The 24,479-nt window shown below is 45.9% G+C and overlaps 2 protein-coding genes across 4 annotated transcripts in view; both read right to left on the bottom strand.

The window, feature by feature from the left end:
* Positions 1–2,219: 2,219 nt before the first annotated feature.
* Positions 2,220–13,956, bottom strand: LOC143956226 (uncharacterized). Its single transcript, XM_077466402.1, has 6 exons — positions 13,653–13,956; positions 8,032–8,175; positions 5,272–5,428; positions 5,058–5,155; positions 4,818–4,956; positions 2,220–3,531 (listed from the first exon to the last, which is right to left on the bottom strand). Exons 1-6 carry the CDS (start codon positions 13,881–13,883, stop codon positions 2,381–2,383), a joined length of 1,920 nt encoding a protein of 639 aa, XP_077322528.1. The 5' UTR covers positions 13,884–13,956; the 3' UTR covers positions 2,220–2,380.
* Positions 13,957–22,804: 8,848 nt separating this feature from the next.
* LOC143956205 (uncharacterized) overlaps positions 22,805–24,479 on the bottom strand; it is a 58,596-nt gene continuing 56,921 nt past the window's right edge. For all 3 annotated transcript variants that reach the window (XM_077466368.1, XM_077466369.1, XM_077466370.1), the window contains one exon: positions 22,805–24,213. In XM_077466368.1, the coding sequence (XP_077322494.1) occupies positions 22,976–24,213 (1,238 nt within the window). In that variant the 3' untranslated portion in view covers positions 22,805–22,975. The remainder of the gene's footprint in view (positions 24,214–24,479) is intronic.

Here is a 24,479-nt window from a genome sequence, read left to right as displayed (position 1 = left end):
TCCCCAGAGAGCCCCCCTTACATCAGGGTCCCCAGAGAGCCCCCCTTACATCAGGGTCCCCAGAGAGCCCCCCCTTACATCAGGGTCCCCAGAGAGCCCCCCCTTACATCAGGGTCCCCAGAGAGCCCCCCTTACATCAGGGTCCCCAGAGAGCCCCCCCTTACATCAGGGTCCCCAGAGAGCCCCCCCTTACATCAGGGTCCCCAGAGAGCCCCCCCTTACATCAGGGTCCCCAGAGAGCCCCCCCTTACATCAGGGTCCCCAGAGAGCCCCCCTTACATCAGGGTCCCCAGAGAGCCCCCCCTTACATCAGGGTCCCCAGAGAGCCCCCCCTTACATCAGGGGTCCCCAGAGAGCCTCCCCCTTGCACCAGAGAGCCCCCCACTTACATCAGGGTCCTCAGAGAACCTCCCCTCCACTTGGGGACCCCTGCAGAGACTCAGGGCTATGGGCCCCAGATTTGGGGCTATAGCCCCAAAAGCGAACCCCACTGGACTGCAGTATGTGTTTAAAGCCCTCTCTCTCTCTCTCTCTCTCTCTCTCTCTCCCTCTCTCCCTGTATCAATTTCCCCATGGTAAGTACCCATACCCTCTGACAACCACAGGCCAACAGACTAGATACGTGGTTCTCATGCTCCTCTTTAGCTCTGCAAAGATGTTCAGCAGATAATCTATTTACTGTCTATTCACACATAACCATTTCCAAAGGCCAAGTTCCGATACCTCATCCTTATTGGACCAACACAGGCCAACAGACTAGATACATGGTTTGCATGTCCTTTTTTTTTTTAGCTCTACCAGGATGTTCAGAGATAATCATTTTACTGTTTGCTTACACCTTCTGCACAGGCCACATAATGATAACTCTTCCTCATAGTGTTGCTAAAGAAGAACAAGTAATTGTGATCAGTGGTAACAAAAACAAAAACGAGAGTCCACACTATGGTTTACCAAAGAGAACTTTATTTTATTGCTGTCACGTAATGCATATCTTTATGTAACATAAGAAAGAAGGACAATCCGAGTCCCCACCATTGCTCAATGGAAATCCAACCACTAATGTTCCCAGAGAACTTCTCTAGATAAAATGGAAGTTCAGTGCAAGAACAAAGGATGGCCTGAGAACCCACCATTGTTCCTTGAGAACTTCCCTAAATAAAATAGAAGTCCTGTGTAAGAACGAAGGACAGCCTAAGACCCCACCACTGTTCCTAGAGAACTTCTCTAAATAAAATGGAAGTCCAGTGCAAGAAAGGACAGCCTGAGACCCCACCATTGTTCCCAAATAACTTTCCTAAATAAAATGGAAGTCCAGTTGAAAAATTAAGGACTGCCTGAGACCCCACCACTGTTCCTGGGGAACTTCTCTAAATAAAATGGAAGTCCAGTGGAAGAAATAAGGACAGTCTGAGGCCCCACCATTGTTCCTAGAGAACTTTTCTAAATGAAATGGAGGTCCAGTGCAAGAATGAAGGACAGCCAGAGACCCCACCACTATTCCTAGAGAACTTCTCTAAATAGCATGGAAGTCCAGTGCAAGAACAAAGGACAGCCTGAGAACCCACCATTGTTCCTTGAGAACTTCCCTAAATAATATGGAAGTCCAGTGTAAGAACAAAAGGACAGCCTGAGACCCCACCATTGTTCCTGGAGAACTTCTCTAAATAAAATGGAAGTCTAGTGAAAGAAAGAAGGACAGGCTGAGGCCCCACCATTGTTCCTAGAGAACTTTTCTAAATGAAATGGAAGTCCAGTGCAAGAATGAAGGACAGCCAGAGACCCCACCACTATTCCTAGAGAACTTCTCTAAATAACATGGAAGTCCAGTGGAAGAAAGGAGGACAGTCTGAGACCCCAACCATTGTTCCTAGAGAACGTCACAAATTAAAATGGCAATCCAACCAACACTTTTAGCATTTTTGACAGACTGGAGAAAGCGAAAGCCTTTGTTGGGTTATGGTTATCTGTATCCCTTTTGAGGAAATTTCTCTGACTTCTCATTCCAGCAACAACTGTAATCAGGACTTAAAGTTTCTCAAGTGGGGACATATACAGCCATTACAATCTTATCAAACTCTACTATATAATAAACAGTTCCATAGATACCTGTGTACTTGTTGGAGAGATCCTCCTCAATTCTTGTCTGAATTACACAAAGGAAGGAGGAGAAACCTCAGAACGGAGAAGGGAAAATAACGAGTTTAAAGCAAGTAAAAACGTTAAATCAAAAAATGAATTTATTGTAAGTAATGGAATTAAAACAGCAATAAAAAATAAATTCATATGGGTTGGTTATTCCTTTCTGAATGCCTCACCGTTATCATATTGTTCTATGGACATATACTGTAGATTCAGCCTATGTACTTCAACCATCAGTTTCTCAGTGGTCTCCTGTGCTGTGTATTCTCTGGTGGAGAATTAGAGTCACTTTCTGCGCAAAACATTTGCCGCATTCTGAACAGGAAAATGGCTTTTCGCCAGTGTGAATTCTCATGTGTTTATCACGGTTCCCTTTGCTGGGGAAGCATTTGCCGCACTCAGAACAGGAGAAGGGCTTCTCGCCGGTGTGGACTATCTGGTGTGTTTTTAGTTGTGATTTCTGGATGAAAGACTTTCCGCACTCAGAACAGGAGAATGGCTTTTCCCCGGTGTGGATTCTCTGGTGTTGAACGATTTTCCAACTGTCTTTAAAGGACTTCTTGCAACACGAAAAAGGCGGTTCTCCGGTGTGAAGTCTTTGGTGTGCAATCAGATCACATTTTCTTTTGAATGATTTTTCGCAGTCAGGGCAAGGGAAGGTCTCCTTACTGGTGTGACCCTTCTGATGGACGCGGAGTACAGATTTCTTCTTAAATGACTTGCCGCACTCAGAACATGGCAACAAAGCCTTATTTTCATGAGGTTCCACATGCTGATCAAGGCAGTCGCCTTGGGTGGTGTGTGTTCTCTGGTGGAGAATCAGCGTCACTTTCTGCGCAAAACAGTTGCCGCATTCCGGACAGTAAAACGGCTTCTCACCGGTGTGCATTCTCATGTGGTTTTCACGGCTTCCTTTACTGGCGAAGCCCTTTCCGCACTCGGAACAGGGAAAGGGCTTCTCGCCCGTGTGGACTCTCTGGTGTTGAATGAGATTTGATTTCTTTATGAAGGACTTCTCACACTCGGAACAGGAAAAACGTTTTCCACCGATGTTAGTTCTTTGATTTCCAACCAGGTTATGATTTTTTATGCTTGATTTTTCACAATCCTGAAAAGGATCTTGAGAAGATTCCTCGGAATTAGAAGGATCTGGTCGTGTCTTTGCACTGTGAATACTTGGTTGGCCATTTGAGATGACGATATGTGTTTTATTTTTGGACTTCTCAGAATTAAACTGATCTTTTGATCTTACCATATGATTAAGTCTGTGATGTATATTTTGAGTAGCAATCCTTTCTCCTGGGGAATATTGTGCCATGCCATTATCATCTTTGTTATAATGTGCAGATAAAATAAGACATCCTTCTGGGGTATTCCAGCTATTGGGTCCTCCTGTGGAAATGTTTTTGTCTTATTAATAGATAGCACTATTGTGTATTTTTTGTATTTGATAATTATGCATGTTGGTCTAATAGTCAACTGTTCCCCAAACAGAAGTCAGATAAGATGTATAATGCAACCTTAACTACAGTGCATTGGGTGGAGGTTCACATACACTCATTACTATGTTATGTTGAGGAAAAGTGGACCCTCCTTCACCTCATTTTTTGGGAACATGACGTTATATTGAGGAATGGAGATGGACCTTTCATATGGTGTACAGTATCTCCTCCTCATTTGTTGGGAACATGACGTTATATTGAGGAATGGAGATGGACCTTTCATATGGTGTGCAGCATCTCCTCCTCATTTGTTGGGAACATGACGTTATATTGAGGAATGGAGATGGACCTTTCATATGGTATCCAGTATCTCCTCCTCATTTGTTGGGAACACAACGTTATATTGAGGAATGGAGATGGACCTTCCATATGGTGTACAGTATCTCCTCCTCATTTGTTGGGAACACAACGTTATATTGAGGAATGGAGATGGACCTTTCATATGATGTACAGTATCTCCTCCTCATTTGTTGGGAACACAACGTTATATTGAGGAATGGAGATGGACCTTCCATATGGTGTACAGTATCTCCTCATTTGTTGGGAACATGACGTTATATTAAGGAATGGAGATGGACCTTTCATATGGTGTACAGTATCTCCACCTCATTTGTTGGGAACATGACGTTATATTGAGGAATGGAGATGGACCTTTCATATGGTGTACAGTATCTCCTCCTCATTTGTTGGGAACATGACATTATATTGAGGAATGGAGATGGACCTTTCATATGGTGTACAGTATCTTCTCCTCATTTGTTATATTGAAGGATGGAGATGGACCTTCCATATGGTGTACAGTATCTCCTCCTCATTTGTTGGGAACATGACGTTATATTGAGGAATAGAGATGGACCTTTCATATGGTGTACAGTGTCTCCTCCTCATTTGTTGGGAACATGACGTTATATTGAGGAATAGAGATGGACCTTTCATATGGTGTACAGTATCTCCTCCTCATTTGTTGGGAACATGACGTTATATTGAGGAATAGAGATGGACCTTTCATATGGTGTACAGTATCTCCTCCTCATTTGTTGGGAACATGACGTTATATTGAGGAATAGAGATGGACCTTTCATATGGTGTACAGTATCTCCACTTCATTTGTTGGGAACATGACGTTATATTGAGGAATGGAGATGGAGTGTTGTGTTTTCTGTATATAATACCTACCTGTGCTCACATCTAGAGAAGATTCCTCCTTGGTCATTGTCACCATCAATTCACCTTCATTTATAGACAGCTGATCATCTATCTCATACATCTCTTCTTCCTCCTTAACCTCAATTTTTAAACCCATCGCGTTTTCTACCTAAAATTACAAAATTATTATGAGCACTACTATCTGGAGAAGAATATAATATAATACAGTGTAGAGACAAGTTTCAATCTGACATCCATGGTCCTGCCTACCTGATGATGGTGGGGGATGGTGTGATCTTCCTGTGTGGAATCCCGGGAATACAGAGGACGGGGAGATCTCTCTGGGGGGTTTCCATTGCTGGATCCATCTGTAGGAAACACACACACAGAAACAATGTATTCAGTCAATGTGTTTATCAGATGATGGGGGATGTAGGTGGAGCCTCCGTACTGCTCTCTCCTTTACAATAAAGTCTCCTCTTACCCGGTGATGTGAGGGGCGGCTGATTGTCCATCATGACGTCCTTGTAGAGATCCTTGTGTCCTTCTAAATACTCCCACTCCTCCATCACATCATCCTCCTCCTCTTCTTCTTTTATCTCTTCTTTGATACCAACATTAAAATTGCTCCATTTTTCTCTCTGAACATAAATGTAAAACAGTATTAGTAGTATTAATGATGCTTCTACTCTTCAATGTAGAAATCTTGATGCATTAAAAAAAGATTATTAACCTTTTTAGTTTTGAAATAAAAAAGTTTATACTTACCTGCTCTCTTTAATGGTTTGGCACAGGGCGCCTCTTACCTTCTCTTCTGGGGTCCCCCGCTGATGCTATCCACTCCTCCTGTTCTCCATGTGCCCCTGTAACAAGCCGCTTTCTCAGTTGGGCTGTGTGTATACATAGACACACATGGCATGGCTCAGCCCTGCTTCCTCTTCACAGGACTTGATTGACAGTAGCAAGAGCCAATGGTTCACACACTGGATCGAGAGAGTTCATGTAAGTGTTTAAGGTGGGGACGTCTGGCTGCCAGGCTGTGTGAGGGCCTATCCAGAAAAAAGAGAGCAGCGCAGGGTTGGGATTGCGGCCTGCAGTCCAACCATAAGTGACGGTTCTGCTGGCCGGAGAACCTGTCGTGGTCAGAGGTAGAAGGGAAGCTGTCGCCACTAAGGGACCAACCACCTTATTACCAGGGACCGCAGTGAGGAACTGAAGCAAGTACCGGAGCAGTATTCTTGCCAAATGGGCACAATGGAGAATCTGGAAACTTCAGGCGGTGATCAAGTCAGGGACCCAGCCAGCGGAGGTGACCCTTGCAGAGCAGCCTTGTGTGTCAAGCCAGGGACCGAGCTGGCCAGCAGGGGTGAAGCGTGGAGTGCCAAGCTAGGGACCCAGCAGAGAAGCGGGGGTGAAGCGTGAGGGCAACACCACCGTGAAGATTGGAGGAGCTCAAGGGATTCAGTGGCAGTGAATCAGAGGGTCTAGTGAGAGACTGGTGGGCTGAAGAACTACAAGGAGCAGTTGTGGTGAAGGTGAAAGAACTGTTACGCTTTGTGTTAGGAACTGTTAAAGACTGTTGCCATAGGAGACAGCATTCCTGCACCTGCAGATGTAGTGCCTTTCTGGGGGCCTTTCCCTGCATGGCTGTCCTCCTATTGAAGTCTCGGAGTCTGCTAATTGAACTTGCAACTACTCAATGGTTTCCTGTCCCTAACGCTCTTTCCCCCATAAAAGTTCTTAAGAGAAATAAATATCTCTTTTGCATCCAAGAAGTGTCTGGCGCCCAATAAAGTTATCCATCTTGCACCCACTATGCCTCACAACCCACTATATACAGAAGGATGTCAGCCATCTCTGGCCCTGGAGGTTCTCATTAGACTGAATGAGGCTATAGGGTCTCCTGTGTCATTCAGATGCGCCTGGAGCGAGTGGAAGGTAAAAGGACAGAGGCCTTGAGGAAAATGCTTAGCGTGGGGAAAGGTTCCTGGTGAGTAGGATCAGCTCAAGGGCAAGGCCTGTCTTACAGAAACATCCAGATATCTGAACCAGTACCATAGGGCTGACCATGATAGTGCTGCCCTGGTATACCACAAACTCCAATGGAAGCTGCCCTCCGATAATACAGGCACAAGTCTGGTGACACCATACAGATACTAATTGCTATACTGCCTTATATAAGCACCTACAAAAACGCACTATTTACTACCGCTAACCTATATAATATACACTATATTACCCAAAGTATTGGGACACCTGCCTTTACACGCACATGAACTTTAATGGCATCCCAGTCTTAGTCTGTAGGGTTCAATATGGAGTTGGCCCACCCTTTGCAGCTATAACAGCTTCAACTCTTCTGGGAAGGCCGTCCACAAGGTTTAGGAGATGTGTCTATGGGAATGTTGGACCATTCTTCCAGAAGCGCATTTGTGAGGTCAGGGACTGATGTTGGACGAGAAGGCCTGGCTTTCAGTCTCCACTCTAATTCATCCCAAAGGTGTTCTATTGGGTTGAGGTCGGGACAGTCAAGTTCCTCCACAACAAACTCACTCATCCACGTATTTATGGACCTTGATTTGCACTGGTCCAAATCATTTGGTGGAGGGGGGGATTATGGTGTGGGGTTGTTTTTCAGGGGTTGGGCTTGGCCCCTTAGTTCCAGTGAAAGGAACTCTTTAAAGCGTCGGCATACCAAGACATTTTGGACAATTTCATGCTCCCAACTTTGTGGGAACAGTTTGGAGATGGCCCCTTCCTGTTCCAATATGATTGCTCACCAGTGCACAAAGCAAGGTCCATAAAGACATGGATCCCAGACCCATAAGTGTCAGGTCACATACTAGGTATGTGATCTGCCCTGCCGCGGTATATCTGTGGTCGGCAGTCGGAACTGGTTGAGAACTATGGGTCCCGGTACAGCTGCCCATATGAATGGATGTATGCGCATCTGTGTGCGAGTTTACGCCAGTACTCATATACTGCCTATGGGCATACTGTACTAACCGAATGCAAAAAAAGACAGTTCAGGGAGTGCCTCTATATGCGGGTGTCTGTAAGTACTGGCATGTGCCGCGTACAGCCACTCAATGGATGGCTGTACACAGCACCGGGGTATCACCTGTATGTATGGAGCCTTATAGGAACCTTATAGGAACCCGACACACACAATGATACAGTCACCATCCAGACACATCCCTTGTCTGTTACTGGATAATGTCCCAGAATTCCCACCACCGCTCACCTCTCCTGTCAGCAGATCAATGATCTTCTGGGTAACTTCTAGGATCTTCTCCTCATTGTTTCTTTCTGGAACCAGTAAGGAATGTAGAGGAACCGTAATGGGGTCCTGTCCATCTCCAGATGTCTTCTTCACAACTATGTTATCCTGTTGAGAGATCAGCAATCACTATATACATTTCCCAACAAAAGAAGTTGCAACTTGCTGCCATCAACATCCTTCTTTATTATGAATTGATCAATGGAATCTCCGTTTCAGAAGTAATGATATTTTATTTATTTATTAACCAGTTCCCGACCGGCGCCAATGTACGTCGGCAGAATGGCACGGGCAGGCATATTGGCGTACAGGTACGTCCATTTTTATATGCCGCCCTGCCATCGTGTGCGCACCCCTGGCAGCGCGCCGGTCGGGACCCCCGTGAATCCGGTTGCAGGTCCCGTGGACTCGATCTCCTCGGAGATACCCGTGATCGTCTCACAGGGCAGCTGAACAGGGAGATGCCATTGTAAACAGCATCTCCCCGTTCTGCCTAGCAACAAGTGACGCTGATCTCTGCTCCATGTGGTTGGAGCAGAGATCAGTGTTCACTAAAACAAAGCCCAGCCCCCCACAGTTAGTAACACACCCCTAGGAACACTTAACCCCTACACTGCCACCCCCTGGTTAACCCCTTCACTGCCAGTGTCATTTACTCAGGAATCACTGCATTTGTATAGCACTGATTGTTGTATAAATGACAATGGTCCCAAAAATGTGTCAAAAATGTCCGATGTGTCCACCATAATGTTGCAGTCATGATAAAAAATAAAAAAAACGCTGATCGCCGCCATTACTAGTAAAAAAAAAATTATTAATTAAAATGCCATAAAACTATCCCCTATTTTGTAGACGCTATAACTTTTGCGCAAACCAATCAATAATCGCTCATTGCGATTTTTTTTACCAAAAATATGTATTGGCCTAAACTGAGGGAAATTTTTTTTTGTTTATATATATATATATATATATATATATAAAAAAAATTTTTTGGGGGGGATATTTATTATAGCAAAAAGTAAAAAATAATGCGTTTTTTTCAAAATTGTCGCTCTATTTTTGTTTATAGCGCAAAAAATAAAAACCGCAGAGGTGATCAAATACCACCAAATGAAAGCTCTATTTAGGGGAAAAAAAGGACGTCAATTTTGTTTGGGAGCCACGTCGCACGACCGCGCAATTGTCAGTTAAAGCGACGCAGTGCCGAATCGCAAAAAGTGGTCTGGTCTTAAGCCAGCAAAATGGTCCGAGGCTGAAAGTGGTTAAAGTGTTACAAAACCCAGGAGCCTGCATTCACTATATCTGGTCTCCTACGGAACACAGAACATGGGGGTGCAATTATTTTAGTAAATAAACTGCTATATACACTTTTTCTCATCAGCAGTATTGTCAGGGACCTACCAGCAGTAGACAGGCGCATATGCGTGCGCGCATGCGCCTGCGCACCCCTCTGCGAACTGAGCAATGGCGTCCGTCTATTGCTGTGCATCAGCACGTCCCTCAGGCGCGCGCGGCAGATGGCGCACATGTGTGCGCGTTAGCGCTGTTTGGCGCCACTGAGGGCATAAAGGATCCTTAGATGCGTTGGTGCGGCGCCGTTTTGTCTTCAGCTTCTCTGTCCTGCTACCTGTATCCGGTTGCCTTCCTGCTATACTGACTCGGCTTCGTCTGACCTCTCTGCTATTGCCTCTGCCTGTGACCCGTTGCCGACCTCTGCCTGTTTTACCGACTCTGCCTTTGCCTGCTGTTTACACCTACCTGATTGCCTGCAGACCCGGACTGTCTGACCCTGCTCTTGCCTGCTGCCCTGTTCAGTGTGCTGCTGTACTCCCGGCTCTCCTCACACATGACCGCTGCCTCTGCGCTCATCAGGCCGCTGCCAGCCTCTGTCCACCATCACCTGCAGTCCGGCCATCCCTGAGCGATCTCTACTCCGCTACCAGTACCAGAGGCTTCTACATCAGCAGGCACTCCTTGCCACTGTGCTCACGAGACCACTGTTCCCATTCCAGTGGCTCCTGAACCAGCATTGTAAGAGAGGTCTCCTCCTACAAGTCGGGCTCCACTACCAGGTACCTAACAAGTATTTAGCAGTCTTGTGACCTCTATCAGTGTCTGGTTAAAGCTTGTAGGAGGTGTTTTCATTCTCTTCTGACTGTCCTATGAGGCTGCAAGGCCCCTGACCTTCTGCCCGGACAGTGCTGATTGACTCTGTGCTGATCACAAAAAAAAAAAAAAAAAAAAAAACTCGCCAGGAATACACACCAAACTGAGCATATGTAGAGTGCCACCAACCTATCAGGAGGTGGATTGGGGACAGCAGAAGAAGGGGAGGATCAGAGGAGACAGGATCAAACAGCCTTTTTACGCAATATGGAAGATTAACCCCTTAGGTTCCACAGTGAGTATAACCAGCATGTTTTACTGCATATACAGGCTGATTTTACTGTTGTGGGTTTATTAACCTGCCGACCACCTAACTATAAATATATAAATATATATTATATAAATATATAAACTATAAATATACGTCATTAGTTTGACATTACGTACCTGGATGATGGCTGCCGCTAGATGTCATAACCCCCCCATATCTTTTATTTTCCTTCATACGGTCGGCTTTCCCTCCCCCACGCAATTGTCAGTTAAAGCGACACAGTGCCAAATTAGAAAAAAATGCTCTGGTCAGGAGGGGGGTAAAATCTTCCAGGGCTAAAGTGGTTAAAGGGACAGTGTAAAAAAAAAAAAATTAAAATAAAAAGAAATGTAAAAAAAAAAAAAAAAATTTTTAAATTTACATTTTAAAAGCGCCCCCCCCCCCGTCCCTGCATGCTCGTGCGCAGTAGAGAGCACATACGCAAGTCAAGCCCACGTATGTAAAAAGGTGTTTGCACCACACATGTGAGGCAGCCCCGCAATCCTTAAAGCGAGAGCAATAATTCTAGGCCTGGACCTCCTCTGTAACTAAAAACAGGTAACCTACAGGAATTTTGAAAGTGTCGCTTTTGGAGATTTTTAATTACGGTAGTTTGGCGCCATTCCACAAGCGTGCAATTTTAAAGCGTTACGTATCTATTTGCTCAGGGTAACGTTTTTCATAATATACAGAAAAATTGGGGTATATATTATCTTTTTTCTTTATTTTTTATTTTTTTTAATTCATTAAAGTGTATTTTTTCCCCAAAAAAAATTGCGATTGAAAAACCGATGCGCAAAAACCATGTGACATAAAATGTTTTATTCTCTAGGGTCTCTGCTTAAAAAAAAAAAAAAATATATCGTTTTGGGGTTCTACGTAATTGTCTAGTAAAAAATACCAATTTGAACTTGTAAGCAACAAACGTAAAAAAAAAAAGGTCTGGTCAGCAAGTGGTTAAAGGTATACACTCACCAGCCCCTTTATTATTAGGTACAACTTGCTAGTACTGGGTTGGACTCCCTTTTGCCTTCATTCTTGGTGGCGTAGCCTCAACAAGGTGTTGGAAACGTTCCTCAGAGACTTCGGTCCATAGTGACATGATAGAATCCCGCAATTGCTGCAGATTTGTCGGCTGCACATCCATGATGCCAATCTCCTGTTCCACCACATCCCAAAGGTTCTCTATTGAATTGAGATCTGGTGAGTGTGGAGGCCATTGGAGTACAGGGACCTCATTGTCCAGTGGTGAGATGATTGGAGCTTTGTGACATGGAGCATTATCCTGCTGGAAGGAGCCATCAGAAGATGGGGACACTGTAGTCATAAAGGGATGGACATGTTCAGCAACAATACTCAGGTAGGTCGTGGGGTTTAAATGTTCAATTGGTACTAAGGGGGCCCAAAGTGTGCCAAGAAAATATCCCCCCCACACCATTACACCACCAGCCTGACCCATTGATACAAGGCAGGATGGATCCATGCTTTCATGCTGTTTACACCAAACCCTGACCCAACCATTATGGTTGCCATCTCATCCCTTTAAACCTGAACACATATTAATCACACGGGTTCTGTGGCTGATTAAAGTGGTTATTAAACTCACTTGGTGCCTTATCTGCACTTAATTAGCCTCAGAACCCGTGTAATTCATATGTGTTCGGGTTTAAAGGGATGAGGTGGCAACTCAACCTACCCGCTGAAATCGAGACCCGTCAGACCAGGCAAAGTTTTTCCAATCTTCTGTTGTCCAATGTTGGTGAGGCTGTGCGAATTGTACCCTCAGTTTCCTGTTCTTAGCTGACAGGAGTGGCACCCGGCGTGGTCTTCTGCTGCTGTAGCCCATCTGCTTCAAGGTTCGATGTGTTGTGTGTTCAAAGATGGTTTTCTGCATACCTTGGTTGTAACGAGGGGTTATTTGAGATACTGTTGCCTTTCTGTCATCTGGAACCAGTGTGCCCCATTCTCCTCTGACACCAACAAGGCATTTTCCTCCACACAACTGCCGCTCACTGGATATTTTCTCTTTTTCGGATGATTTTCTGTAAAGATGGTTGTGTGTGTGAAAATCCCAGTAGATTATCAGTTTTTAAGATACTCAGACCAGCCGTCTGGCGCCAACAACCATGCCACGTTCATAGTCACTTAAATCCCCTTTCTTCCCCATTCTGATGCTCGGTTTGAACTTCAGCAAGTCGTCTTTCCCCATGTCTGGATGCACTGAGTTGCTGCCAATGTGATTGGCTGATTAGCAATTTGTGTTACCAAGCAATGGAACATTTGTACCTAATAAAAGTGGTCGGTGAGTGTGTGTGTGTGTATATATATATATATATATATATATATATATATATATATATATATATATATATATATATATATATATATATATAGCACCGACCATTTACATACTGTATATATTTTACATTCACATCAGTCCTTACCCCCCAAGGAGCTTAATAAGATTGCCAACTCAAGTACATACTGTATACCAGGGATATGCAATTAACGGACCTCCGGCTGTTTCAGAATTACAAGACCCATGAGGCATAGCAAGACTCTGACAGCCACAAGCATGACACCCAGAGGCATGATGGGAGTTGTAGTTTTGCAACAGCTGGAGGTCCGCTAATTGCATATCCCTGCTGTATACTAACAACTGAAGACAAGTCAATTAACCTACCACCAGGTCTTTGGAGTGTGGGAGGAAACCGGAGTACCCAAAGAAAACCAACACAGGCGCGAGCAGAACATGGAAAGTCCATGTGGGTAATGCCATGGTCAGGATTTGACCCAACCACCCTAGTGCTCACCAGTATAGGCAGAAGTGCTCGCCACTATGCTACCGGGCTAACCAAGTTTGCCAGCAAACAAAAAGCTCACATTTCGAGAAAAGAAAATTCAGGAAAAAGAAAGCACACCCTGACGATTTAGCAACTTTTCAGCAAATAAAAAGGTCTTCAGAAACCATGCAGAGGTCAGTAACACAAATTCTGGAAAATTTTGTCTTGTAACTTTTTGGTAAACCAAAACAAAAAATTTCATTTCATTCAGATGTGTCCATACAAGTTGTTTAGGGTCATGTTATCAATAAAAATAGTCATAAACAATATATCCATCAGACACTTTGCAGCTGGAAAAAAAACTGCGCTCCCAGAATCCTCCTCACCTCCCCGGTCAGCAGGTAGATGATCTCCAGGGTGAGCCGTAATATCCTCTCCGTCAGGTTGCTGCAGTTTTCCTCCATCGCTCCCAACTCTGTCCCATTCACTTCCTGCAACAATAGCGCCCATCCCCCTACAATGCTCAGCATCATGGGTAAAAGGCAGGGTCTTCTGTGATTAGTTATTCTCTGACATTTTGTTGTAGCCCAGCAGGTCTGAAGGAACACATTGTTCATCGTGAAATACCGCTCAAACCTGAGGACTTCTACTAATACCTTCCAAAAATTGCCAACAGCCAAAAACAGGTTGAATGTCTCTAGGACACGTGACAAGTTCATTTAGTTGTATTCCAACATGTCCTCATATATGAGCTACAACAATATGGCTGCCCCCAGAAGCTTATCCTCATTGACTACCTACAGTACAGAAGCCATTCTCAAACTTTTTAACACGGAGAACCCATGAAATAACTTTCCTGTCTCGGGGTCAGGGAACCTCTGCTATACATTTTTTTTTTTTTTATCTACAGTTCATGGTACATTAGCATGATGATCACTAAGAAGAATCCCCCTCACCTCCCTGGTCAGCAGGTAGATGATCTCCAGGGTGAGCCGTAATATCCTCTCCGTCAGGTTGCTGCAGTTTTCCTCCATCGCTCCCAACTCTGCCATTCACTTCCTGCAACAATACTGCCCATCCCCCCCCCAATACTAAGCGTCGTGAATAAAAGGCAGGCTCCTTTGTGATTGCTTCTTTTCATTCTTTTGGTTGTAGCCCAGCAGACCTGAAAGAACACACCGTTCATCGGAAAATAATGCTCAACGCTGAGGACCTCTATTCATGGAATCCACCAAAAATTGCCATCTGGTGGGAGCAGGAGGAATGTCTTAGCCCTTGTACACACGGTCGGATATTCCAACGGAAAATGTCAGATCGGACCGCGTTGTCGGATAATCCGACAGTGTGTGGGCTCCATCGGACTGTTTCCGTCGGAATATCCGAACGACAACGTTTTAGAGCTGGGCTATAAAATTTTCCGACAACATGATCCGATGGGACTTTGCCCGATCGTTTGTAGAGAATTCCGATCGGACAAAGTGCCACGCATGCTCAGATTAGACATGTGTGATTCGTTTCGTACGAATTTCCCTAAATTCGTACGTTCGGGAGGATCCGAAATACGAATTGCCATGTGCCCGAATTCTGTACGAAATACGAACTTTTGTTTACAAATCCGAAGGAGGAAGTCAGCACAGCACAGGGATGGTGGGAGCCCCTCATCCAACGAAAATTTGTATTTCGGATAGGAAATTCTTCAACGGAATTTCGTATTTCGGATAAAAACCAAACTTCCATCAGCATCGACTGTCATATTGAGGTATATTTTTGCCGTTAAATTCATCGTAACGAACATTTGTACAAGTTATCGAACCTAACGACAATTCGTATTTCGTACAAATTGAAACGGAATTTCGGACACGAAATACGAAGTACGAATTAATTTTAATACGGAACAGAACGAAACAAATTTATTGACGGCGCCCATGTCTAGCTCAGATCAAATTCCTAGACCAAAGCTATTGGCTACTAGCCTGAACGTAGTCCCGTCGTAACGAAATGACGTCACCGCGTTTTGAATGATCGGATTGTCCGACAACTTTGTCCGACCGTGTGTATGCAACACCAGTTTCGGACAAAATCCGTCAGACAAAATCCAATGGATTTTGTTGTCAGAATGTCTGACCGTGTGTACAAGGGCTAAGACCTGTGAGATGTTCCTTTAGTTGAATGCAGGGGCGGACTGGCCATTTGGCCACTCGGGCACTGCCCGAGGGCCCCGGCCACTAGGGGGCCCCATTAGGGTTGTCAGCCTCAGTAAAACCAGGGACAGTATGTAAAAATCTGTGTTTTTTTTTTTTTTTTTTTTTTTACATCTGTCTCTGAAATGTCCCTTACCGACATCCTTTTGATCTAAAAATCCTGAGATTATAGCTGCCCCACCTCTCCAGTACCTTCTCACCCAATAGAAACACGTCTGTGTATACTGTGTGTACATGTATGTGTATACTGTGTGATTGTATACTGCGTGTGTGTATACTTTGTGGCCCCATAATCTCCTATTGCCCGGGGGCCCCATGAGTTGTCAGTCCGCCCCGGTTGTATGCCAACATGTCTTCATATATGATCTACAATAATATGGCTGCCCCCAGGAGCTTATCCTCATTGATAAGAATGGGCTTGGGGCGTGTTTGGATCGTACCCGCCAGGAAGCCGGCACTGCACACCACCAATCATAGGCTGCGTGTGTATGTGCAGCTGCCGGTCGGGAAATGCCTCACTGCCTATGATTGGCGGTGTGCAGTGACGGCTTCTTGGCAGTTTCGATCCAAACATCCCCAAGTAGGGTTGCCACTTTTTCTTCAAGTCAAACCAAACACTTTAGCGGCGCACAGCAATTTTTTTATAGGATTGTAACAGATCTGAGGCACTTTTGGGCATGCCAAAGAGAATAGTAATGTGGCGTGCAGAGTGCCCCCTCACCCTCCTGTCGGGCCCTGCTCTGAGCCACATTCCTGTCTGAATGTTGTGTCCAGGTTTCATTCGCATGAAACCAGGACACGTGATTCAAAACCCAATCTGTCCAGGTGAATCCCGGACAGGTGACAACCCTACCCCCGAGCCCATCACTACTCATTGCCTACCTAGAGCAGCCTTTCTCAACTTTTTTTTTAACATGAAGGAACCCTTGAAACAACTCTCTGGTCTTAGGAAACCCCTGCTAATAAGTTCTGTACCTACAACTCATGGTACATTAGCATGATGATCTCGAGGTAGAATGCTTTTTTGAGAAGAATCCTGCCCTTACAGATAGCTAAAATATCATTGATTTCCATGGTTACTTATCTGAGAGTCAGAAATTGTTCTCTGCTCATGGAACTCCTAGAAAGCTCCGGAGGAACCCTGGTGGAGGAAGGTTGACTACAGGAATGAGGTGTAAAGGGGTACCTAGTGTTCAAACTATCTGCTGCCCCAATGACATCACCTTCAGAAGAGTTTTGCAATACTGGTCCTCCACAACAGAAATTATGTTTCCAGGGATTCCACTTTAAAGAGGAGCTTCAGCGTCCCGTCCCCCATTCTCTGCCACCACTTACCTCCTGTTGTTCGGATACACAACCAGCCACTGGATCCATTGTTGTCCCATGCCACCATCTTATTGTGACATCATCGAGAGACCCACCGACTCTTCCGGGTTCAGCTGGAGGGACCTTGGGATGATGTGCTGCTAGGACCTCCCCCTCTTACTTTTGAATGAATGACTGATTGCCTCCTGGAATATGTGGTGAGCATATCCCAGGAGACCTAGCGAGCACCATGCATGTCAATCGTCTAGGCCAGGGATGGCCAGTGAGGGTAGAAAATGTCTTGGTCTCAGGGTTGGTGGTCATTAGAAGAAGGTATCAGTGGGAGGAATAGAGCCCTGTCATTGGTATGAGTGGGAAGAATACTGCCCCATCATTGGTATCAGTGGGAGGAAAAGAGCCTCAAGATTGGTGGTCAGTAGAAGGAGTAGTGCCCATCATTGGTACCAGTGTGGGGAATAGTGCCCCATCATTGCTGTCAGTTGAAGGAATAGTGCCCCATCATTGGTGCCAGTGGGAGAAATAGTGCCTAATCGTTGGTGTCAGTGGGAGGAATAGTGCTCCATCTTTGGAATCAGTGGGACGAATAGTGCCCCATCATTGGTATTAGTTGGAGGAATAGTGCCCCATCAGTGTCAGTGGAAGGAATAGTGCCCCATCATTGGTGTCACTGAAAAGGAATAGTGCCCCATCATTGGTACCGGTGGGAGGAATAGTGCCTCATCATTGGTTTCAGTGCGATGGAATAGTGCCCCATCATAGGTGTCAGTGCGAGGGAATAGTGCCCCATCACTGGTGTCAGTGGGAGGAATAGTGCCCCATCACTGGTGTCAGTGGGAGGAATAGTGCCCCATCATTGGTGCTAGTGGGATGAATAGTGCCCCATCATTGGTGCTAGTGGGATGAATAGTGCCCCATCATTGGTGCTAGTGAGATGAATAGTGCCCCATCATTGGTGCTAGTGGGATGAATAGTGCCCCATCACTGGTGTCAGTGGGAGGAATAGTGCCCCATCACTGGTGTCAGTGGGAGGAATAGTGCCCCATCACTGGTGTCAGTGGGAGGAATAGTGCCCCATCACTGGTGTCAGTGGGAGGAATAGTGCCCCATCACGGGTGTCAGTGGGAGGAATAGTGCCCCATCATTGGTGTCAGTGGGAGGAATAGTGCCCCATCATTGGTGTCAGTGGGAGGAATAGTGCCCCATCATTGGTGTCAGTGGGATGAATAGTGCCCCATCATTGGTGTCAGTGGGATGAATAGTGCCCCATCATTGGTATGAGTGGGATGAATAGTGCCCCATCACTGGTGTCAGTGGGAGGAATACTGCTCCATTGTTGGTGTCAGTGGGTGAAATGGTGCTCCATTGTTGGTGTCAGTGGGAGGAATAGTGTTCCAACATTTATTGTATATCTGTGTGAGGAATGGTTAATCATCAATGGTGTCAGTGGAAGAAACAGTGCTTCATCATTGGTGTCAGAGGGAGGAATAGCTTTCCAGCATTTAAATCTGTGGGAAGAATAGTGAATCATCATTGGTGTCAATAGGAGGAATAGTGCCCCATTGATGGTTTCAGTGAGAGGGATAGTGCCCCATCATTGGTGTCAGTGGGATGAATAATGCCTCGTATCCTTGGAAGGAATAGTGCCCCAAGGGCCGGGTAAAGGCAAGCAAATGCCACCTTTGGAGACCACTAGGGATGAGCTTCGTGTTCGAGTCGAACGTACGTTCGACTCGAACATTGGCTGTTCGTCCGTTCGGCGAAATCCGAACACTTGGTCCGTTCGCGTCAAAATTCGCATGGCACTCACGGCCCACAATGCACTGTGATGGCGCAGTGCATTGCTGGCTCATGATTGGCCAAGCATGCACTGTGACCCCGCATGCTTGGCCAATCGCAGCGCCTGCAGCGAGGAGAGCCATGATTGGCCACAGGCAGGATGCCTGTGGCCAATCATAGCTGAGGCTGTGTAGTGCACGCCCCACACTATATAAGGCCGCCATTGAGGCGGCCTCGTGTAGTGTGTTAGCATCTGAAGCAGTGGGTGTTCTGTGTACCTTCAACACAGTTACACACCGATCGTTTTTGGCTGATTTCCTATCTTGCTGTTGTGTAGTGGTTATTGTCTGTGCCCTGACCGCAGTATACACCACTATATTCACTATTCACTTCACTATATTTATATATCTTTAATAATAGAGCTTGCAGTCAGTAGTGTTAGGAGATAGTGCGTGCTGTCTGCGTGCTCTGTACCCAGTACATACCGCTATAATCCACCTACATAGCTGTTCTCTATTTGAGCCCAATTGCCATCTGCAGGAGTTATTGGAAGTTGTGTGTGCCTCCAGCACAATATAAACTACCCAACTGCTGTTTTACCCAACTCCCTTCAGGCCATTACCATGTCTGGAAGGCCAGCAAGGAGAGGCAGACAGGCGCGAGCCGATAAAAGAGGGCAAGCAGGCTCTGTGTCTAGAGACAACAGTGCTGGTCGTGGACGCGGTGCATTGTCATCAGCACGTGGCCATGGGACACGCTTGTCCTTCTTTTCGGCAGCTGGACATGTTGAACCGCAACATGCCAACGACTTGGTAGAGTGGATGACCAAGCCCTCTTCATCCTCCTCATCCTCTCTCACCCTGTCTCAGGGTAGTCGCAAAGCAGCTGCCAACGCATCGTCTTCCCTCCTCTCAATGTCATCATCAGTGACTCCTTCCCTAGACCCACCACGTCCTCCTGAGGAGTCTCCTGAACTCTTTGAGCACAGTGTTGGGTACATGCTTCAGGAGGATGCCCAGTGTTTTGTGGGCTCTGATGATGACACTCAGCTAGAGGAAGGCAGTAGCCTGAGCGCAGAGAGAGGGGATGCTCAAGAAGGACAGCAATCTGGCAGTCATGTTCCACAAGCTGCAGCATACTGCCAGGTTTGCTACAGCGATGAAGAGGGAGGGGATGATGAGGGCACTGACTCCACGTGGGTGCCTGGAAGGAGGGAGGAGGAGGAGGAGGAGGAGGAGGAGGCACATGTCCAACGAGGCAGGATGCCCTCCGGGGGCCAGCTTAGGGGCAGCACACCGACTGAATCACACCGCAGAGCTCCGCCTGTGCAGAGCGCTGCCTCTGCGCGTTATTCTAAAAGTTCTTTGGTGTGGGCCTTTTTTGAGACGAGTGCATCAGATCACACCGCTGCTATTTGCAACATATGTCTCACGTGGCCAAAACATCAGCCGCTTGGGCACCACATGCTTGACCAGACATATGTTGACCTGCCATGCAGCTCATTGGCAAGCGTACCTCAAAGACCCACACCAAAGAACAAAGCGGACCTCTCCTTGCTCCTCATCAGCTGGCATCTCTAACCCCACTAGACCTTCAGTCCTCTCTGAAACCTGCTCTGAGAGGAATGAAGGTGTAGAATTAGGTGTGTCACAGCCAAGTGCTTCCGGGAACTCTGCTAGCGGTACACCCACGTCCGATTATAGCAGGCAAATGTCCCTGCCCCAGCTGTTGGACCCGCGGAAGAAGTTTACTCCCAGCCATCCACATGCCCAGCGGTTGAATGCTAGCTTGGCTAAATTGCTAGCACTTCAACTGCTGCCTTTTCAGTTGGTAGACTCGGCCCCCTTCCGTGAGTTTGTACAATGTGCGGTTCCTCAGTGGCAGGTCCCCAAACGCCACTTTTTCTCACGGAAGGCGATTCCGGCTCTCTACTGGCATGTGGAAGGCAATGTCCTTGCCTCGCTGGACAGGGCGGTCAGCGGTAAGGTGCATATTACCACTGACTCATGGTCCAGCAGGCATGGACAGGGACGTTACCTGTCTTTCACAGCCCATTGGGTCACTCTTCTGGCTGCTGGGAAGGATGCAGGACAAGGTGCAGTAGTGTTGGAGGTTGTTCCGCCACCACGCCTCCAAAATGCTACTATTGGTTGTGACACACCTCTCTCCTCCACCCCCTCCTCTTCTTCTTCCTCCATGGCCTCTTCCAGTGCTCTGTCCTCAGAACCAGCGGTGCTCCGTAGGCGTTCCAGGGGCTGGCCAGAGCTTGCACAGTATGCAATTGAGCTACTGGCCTGTCCTGCATCCAGCGTTCTTTCGGAACGCACCTTCAGTGCTGCTGGTGGCTTTGTTACCGATCACAGGGTGCGCCTGTCCACCGACTCAGTTGATTGACTGACCTTCATCAAGATGAATCAGTCTTGGATCACCCACAGCTACCAAGCACCTGAAGCTGATGTAACCGAATAATTTTTTTTGAAATACCACATCCCTTCAAGACTGCCTATGCTGATGCTGAGTGACTGTCCTGTTATGTTGATTGTCTATCCTCTTCCTCCTCCGCTGATATGTTGGAAGAACATTTTTGGTTCTGGGTGATGCCAGCAGCCCAATTTTTCTGCCCTTGTTTAACAGGGGCGTTTAATTACAATTTTTGATGCAATGCTTTGCAGCAGGGCTAATTCCTGCAATAAAACTAGAGTATGTGGCAGAGGTTGCAGTGTGGTGGCACCAGCACCAGTGCCTGAGGCCCAATTTTTCTGCCCCTGTTTAACAGGGGCGTTTAATTACAATTTTTGATGCAATGCTTTGCAGCAGGGCTAATTCCTGCAATAAAACTAGAGTATATGGCAGAGGTTGCAGTGTGGTGGCACCAGCAGCAGTGCCTAAGGCCAAATTTTTCTGCCCCTGTTTAACAGGGACATGTAATTACAATTCTTGATATAATATTTCACAGGAGGGCCCCTTCCTGTGCCCACCCAGAGTAACGGTGAGGACTTATAGTGTTGTGGCACCAGCACCACAACCACCAAAGGTCAATTTTTCTACCACTGTTCAACAATGGCATGTAATTACAATTCTTGATATAATCGTTCACAGCAGAGCGCTCCAGCGCCCACCAAGAGTCACTTTGAGGGCTTACAATGTTGTGGCAAAACCAACACCTTGTTCCACCATTTCTGCAGAGCATATAGGGCAGGCCCCTACTTTCAAACATCCAACTTACAAACATCTCCTACTTGCAAACGCAAGGAGACAACAGGAAGTGAGATGAAAAAAGATGGATGACAAAACAAATTATACAGGGGTGATAACCCTTCCTTATGTTTTCCAAAAAGCTTAAAAATAGTTTTTTTGACTGGAGCTACACTTTAAAAATGTACCAGTTGAAAATTACAAACAGATTCAACTTAACACAACAAACCTACACAGTCCCTGTCTTGTTTGCACCGCCTGTATACTGCTGTTCTGAGTATATAGGGCCTGGGGGCCACACGCATTTCCTTTTTTTTAATATGGGTACGGGGTTCCCCTTAATATGCGTACAAGACCCAAATAGGCTGGTAATGGGCAGGGAGGGCTACCCATGCCATTTTTCTGAATGATTTTCAACCACATTGCAGGAACCAGATATAACATTAAAACCGCAAGCAGTTTTAAATGGTGTTATTTCCGTTAAATGTCATTTTGTGCAGGGACTGTTCTAAACACGGGAAACACGTGGCACTTCACAGGCATACTACAGACACCCCCCAGGCACCATATTTAAAGGAATATTTCACTTTTTTTTTTCACTTTAATCGTCATTAAAATCAGTGCTCCCGCAAAAACGGCCGTTTTTAAAACTTTTTTTTGCATTGACCCATGTCCCCTGGGGCAGGAGCCAGGTCTCTAAACCCTTTTTAGGACAGTATCTTGCATATTAGCCGTTAAAATTAGCACTTTCCATTTCGAACGTTCGAGTCCCATAGACTTCAATGGGGTTCTAACGTTCGTAACGAACGTGGGGGTCCGTTCGAAAGTTCTGGTGTGAACCGAACCGGGGGGTGTTCGGCTCATCCCTAGAGACCACTGCTCTACTAAACAATAAACAGTTTTCTGTACACCAATGACTTTGTTGGAGAGATTTCTCCTTAATTCTTGTCTGCCTGACACAAAAGGAAGAAAAGAAAAAACCCTGGGATGGAAAAGGGCAAAATCTTTAAATCTGAAGAAACATGAGCAACATGAAGATGAACAATAAATCAAAAAACGAATTTATTGTAAGTAATGAACTTAAAACAGAGGTCAAACCACAGCAATAATACTAAAATATTCCGTATGGGCCGGCTGATCTGATCAGACCTTTCCGTACGATTGTTCTACGGACATACAGATCCAGCCTATGAACCTCCACCATGACCTTCTCAGTGGTCTTCGGTGGTGTGCGTTCTCTGGTGGAGAATTAGAGTCACTTTCTGCGCAAAACATTTGCCGCAATCTGAACAGGAAAACGGCTTCTCGCCGGTGTGAATTCTCATGTGTTTATCGCGGTTCCCTTTACTGGGGAAGCATTTGCCGCACTCAGAGCAGCAGAAGGGCTTCTCGCCGGTGTGGACTATCCGGTGAGCATTTAGTTGCGACTTCTGAGCGAAAGACTTTCCACACTCAGAACAGGAGAAGGGCTTTTCCCCGGTGTGGATCCTCTGGTGCCGAACTAGCTCCCAACTGTCTTTAAAGGACTTCTGACAACACGAAAAAGGCGGTTCTCCGGTGTGAATTTTTTGGTGTGCAATCAGATCGCATTTTCTTTTGAATGATTTTTCGCAGTCAGGGCAAGGGAAGGTCTCCTTACTGGTTGGACCCTTCTGATGGACGTGTTGTTCAGATTTCTTCTCAAATGACTTACCGCACTCAGAACATGACGGTGAAGCTTTGTTTTCATGAGGTTCCGCGTGCTGGTCGAGGCAGTCGCCTTGGGCGCTGTGTGTTCTCTGGTGGAGAATCAGTGTCACTTTTTGCGCAAAACAGCTGCCGCATTCCGCACAGGAAAACGGCTTTTCGCCGGTGTGCATTCTCATGTGGTTATCTCGGTTTCCTTTACTGGAGAAGCCCTTTCCGCACTCGGAGCAGGAAAAGGGCTTTTCGCCGGTGTGAACCCTCTGGTGCGATTTCAGTCGTGTTTTCAGCATAAATGACTTTCCGCATTCAGTACACAAGAAGGGCCTTTCCCCGGTGTGGATTCTCTGGTGTTCTATGAGATTGGATTTCTTTATGAAGGATTTATCACACTCAGAACACGAAAAAGGTTTTTCACTGTTGTCCGTTCTCTGATTTACAACTGGATCATGTTTGTTTATGAATGATTGTTCACAATCCTGAAAAGGATACACAATTTTGGGAGAAGATGCCTCAGAACTAGAAGGATCTGGTGATTTATCTGCACTGTGAAAGCTTGGTTGGACGTTTGGGAGAATAGAATTTGACTTATCTTTGGACTCCTCAAACCGATCTATTGATCTTACCATATGGTTAAGTTTGTGTTGTATATTTTGGGTAACAACGCTTACTCCTGGAGAATATTGGACCATGTCATTATTGTCTTTGTTATAATGTGCAGATAAAATAAGATGTTCCTCTGGGGTATTCCAGCCGCTGGATCCTCCTGTTGAAAAAAAAATATGCCATTATTAATCAATAGTTGCATTGTTCGTGTTTTGTATTTAGGAGTCATGTATGTTGGTCTAGTAGTCAATTGTTCCCTGGATCTCTGGCATTGAATTAGGTACCGCAAGAACACAAGGATAGCAGTCAGATAAGGTGTATAGTACAACCAAAGCAACTATAGCACACTGAATGGATGTGTACATCCACTAATAACAGTGATATGGAAGGAAACTGAAAAAAAGACCTTCCAACTCATTTGTTGAC

This window comes from Lithobates pipiens, unplaced genomic scaffold (genome assembly GCF_037356315.1).
Source record: "Lithobates pipiens isolate NorthernLeopardFrog02 unplaced genomic scaffold, aLitPip1_a1.2 Scaffold_35, whole genome shotgun sequence".
Taxonomy (NCBI): domain Eukaryota; kingdom Metazoa; phylum Chordata; class Amphibia; order Anura; family Ranidae; genus Lithobates; species Lithobates pipiens.
This window is presented reverse-complemented; position numbering and strand designations above follow the sequence as displayed.

Coding starts and splice junctions, on each gene's coding strand:
- LOC143956226 (XM_077466402.1), bottom strand. CDS start 13,883: ATGAACAATGTGTTCCTTCAGACCTGCTGGGCTACAACAAAATGTCAG. Junction 5,429..8,031: donor TTGATCTGCTGACAGGAGAG/GTGAGCGGTGGT, acceptor ATTTATGTTCAG/AGAGAAAAATGGAGCAATTT. Junction 3,532..4,817: donor TTCTCTAGATGTGAGCACAG/GTAGGTATTATA, acceptor ACATTTCCACAG/GAGGACCCAATAGCTGGAAT.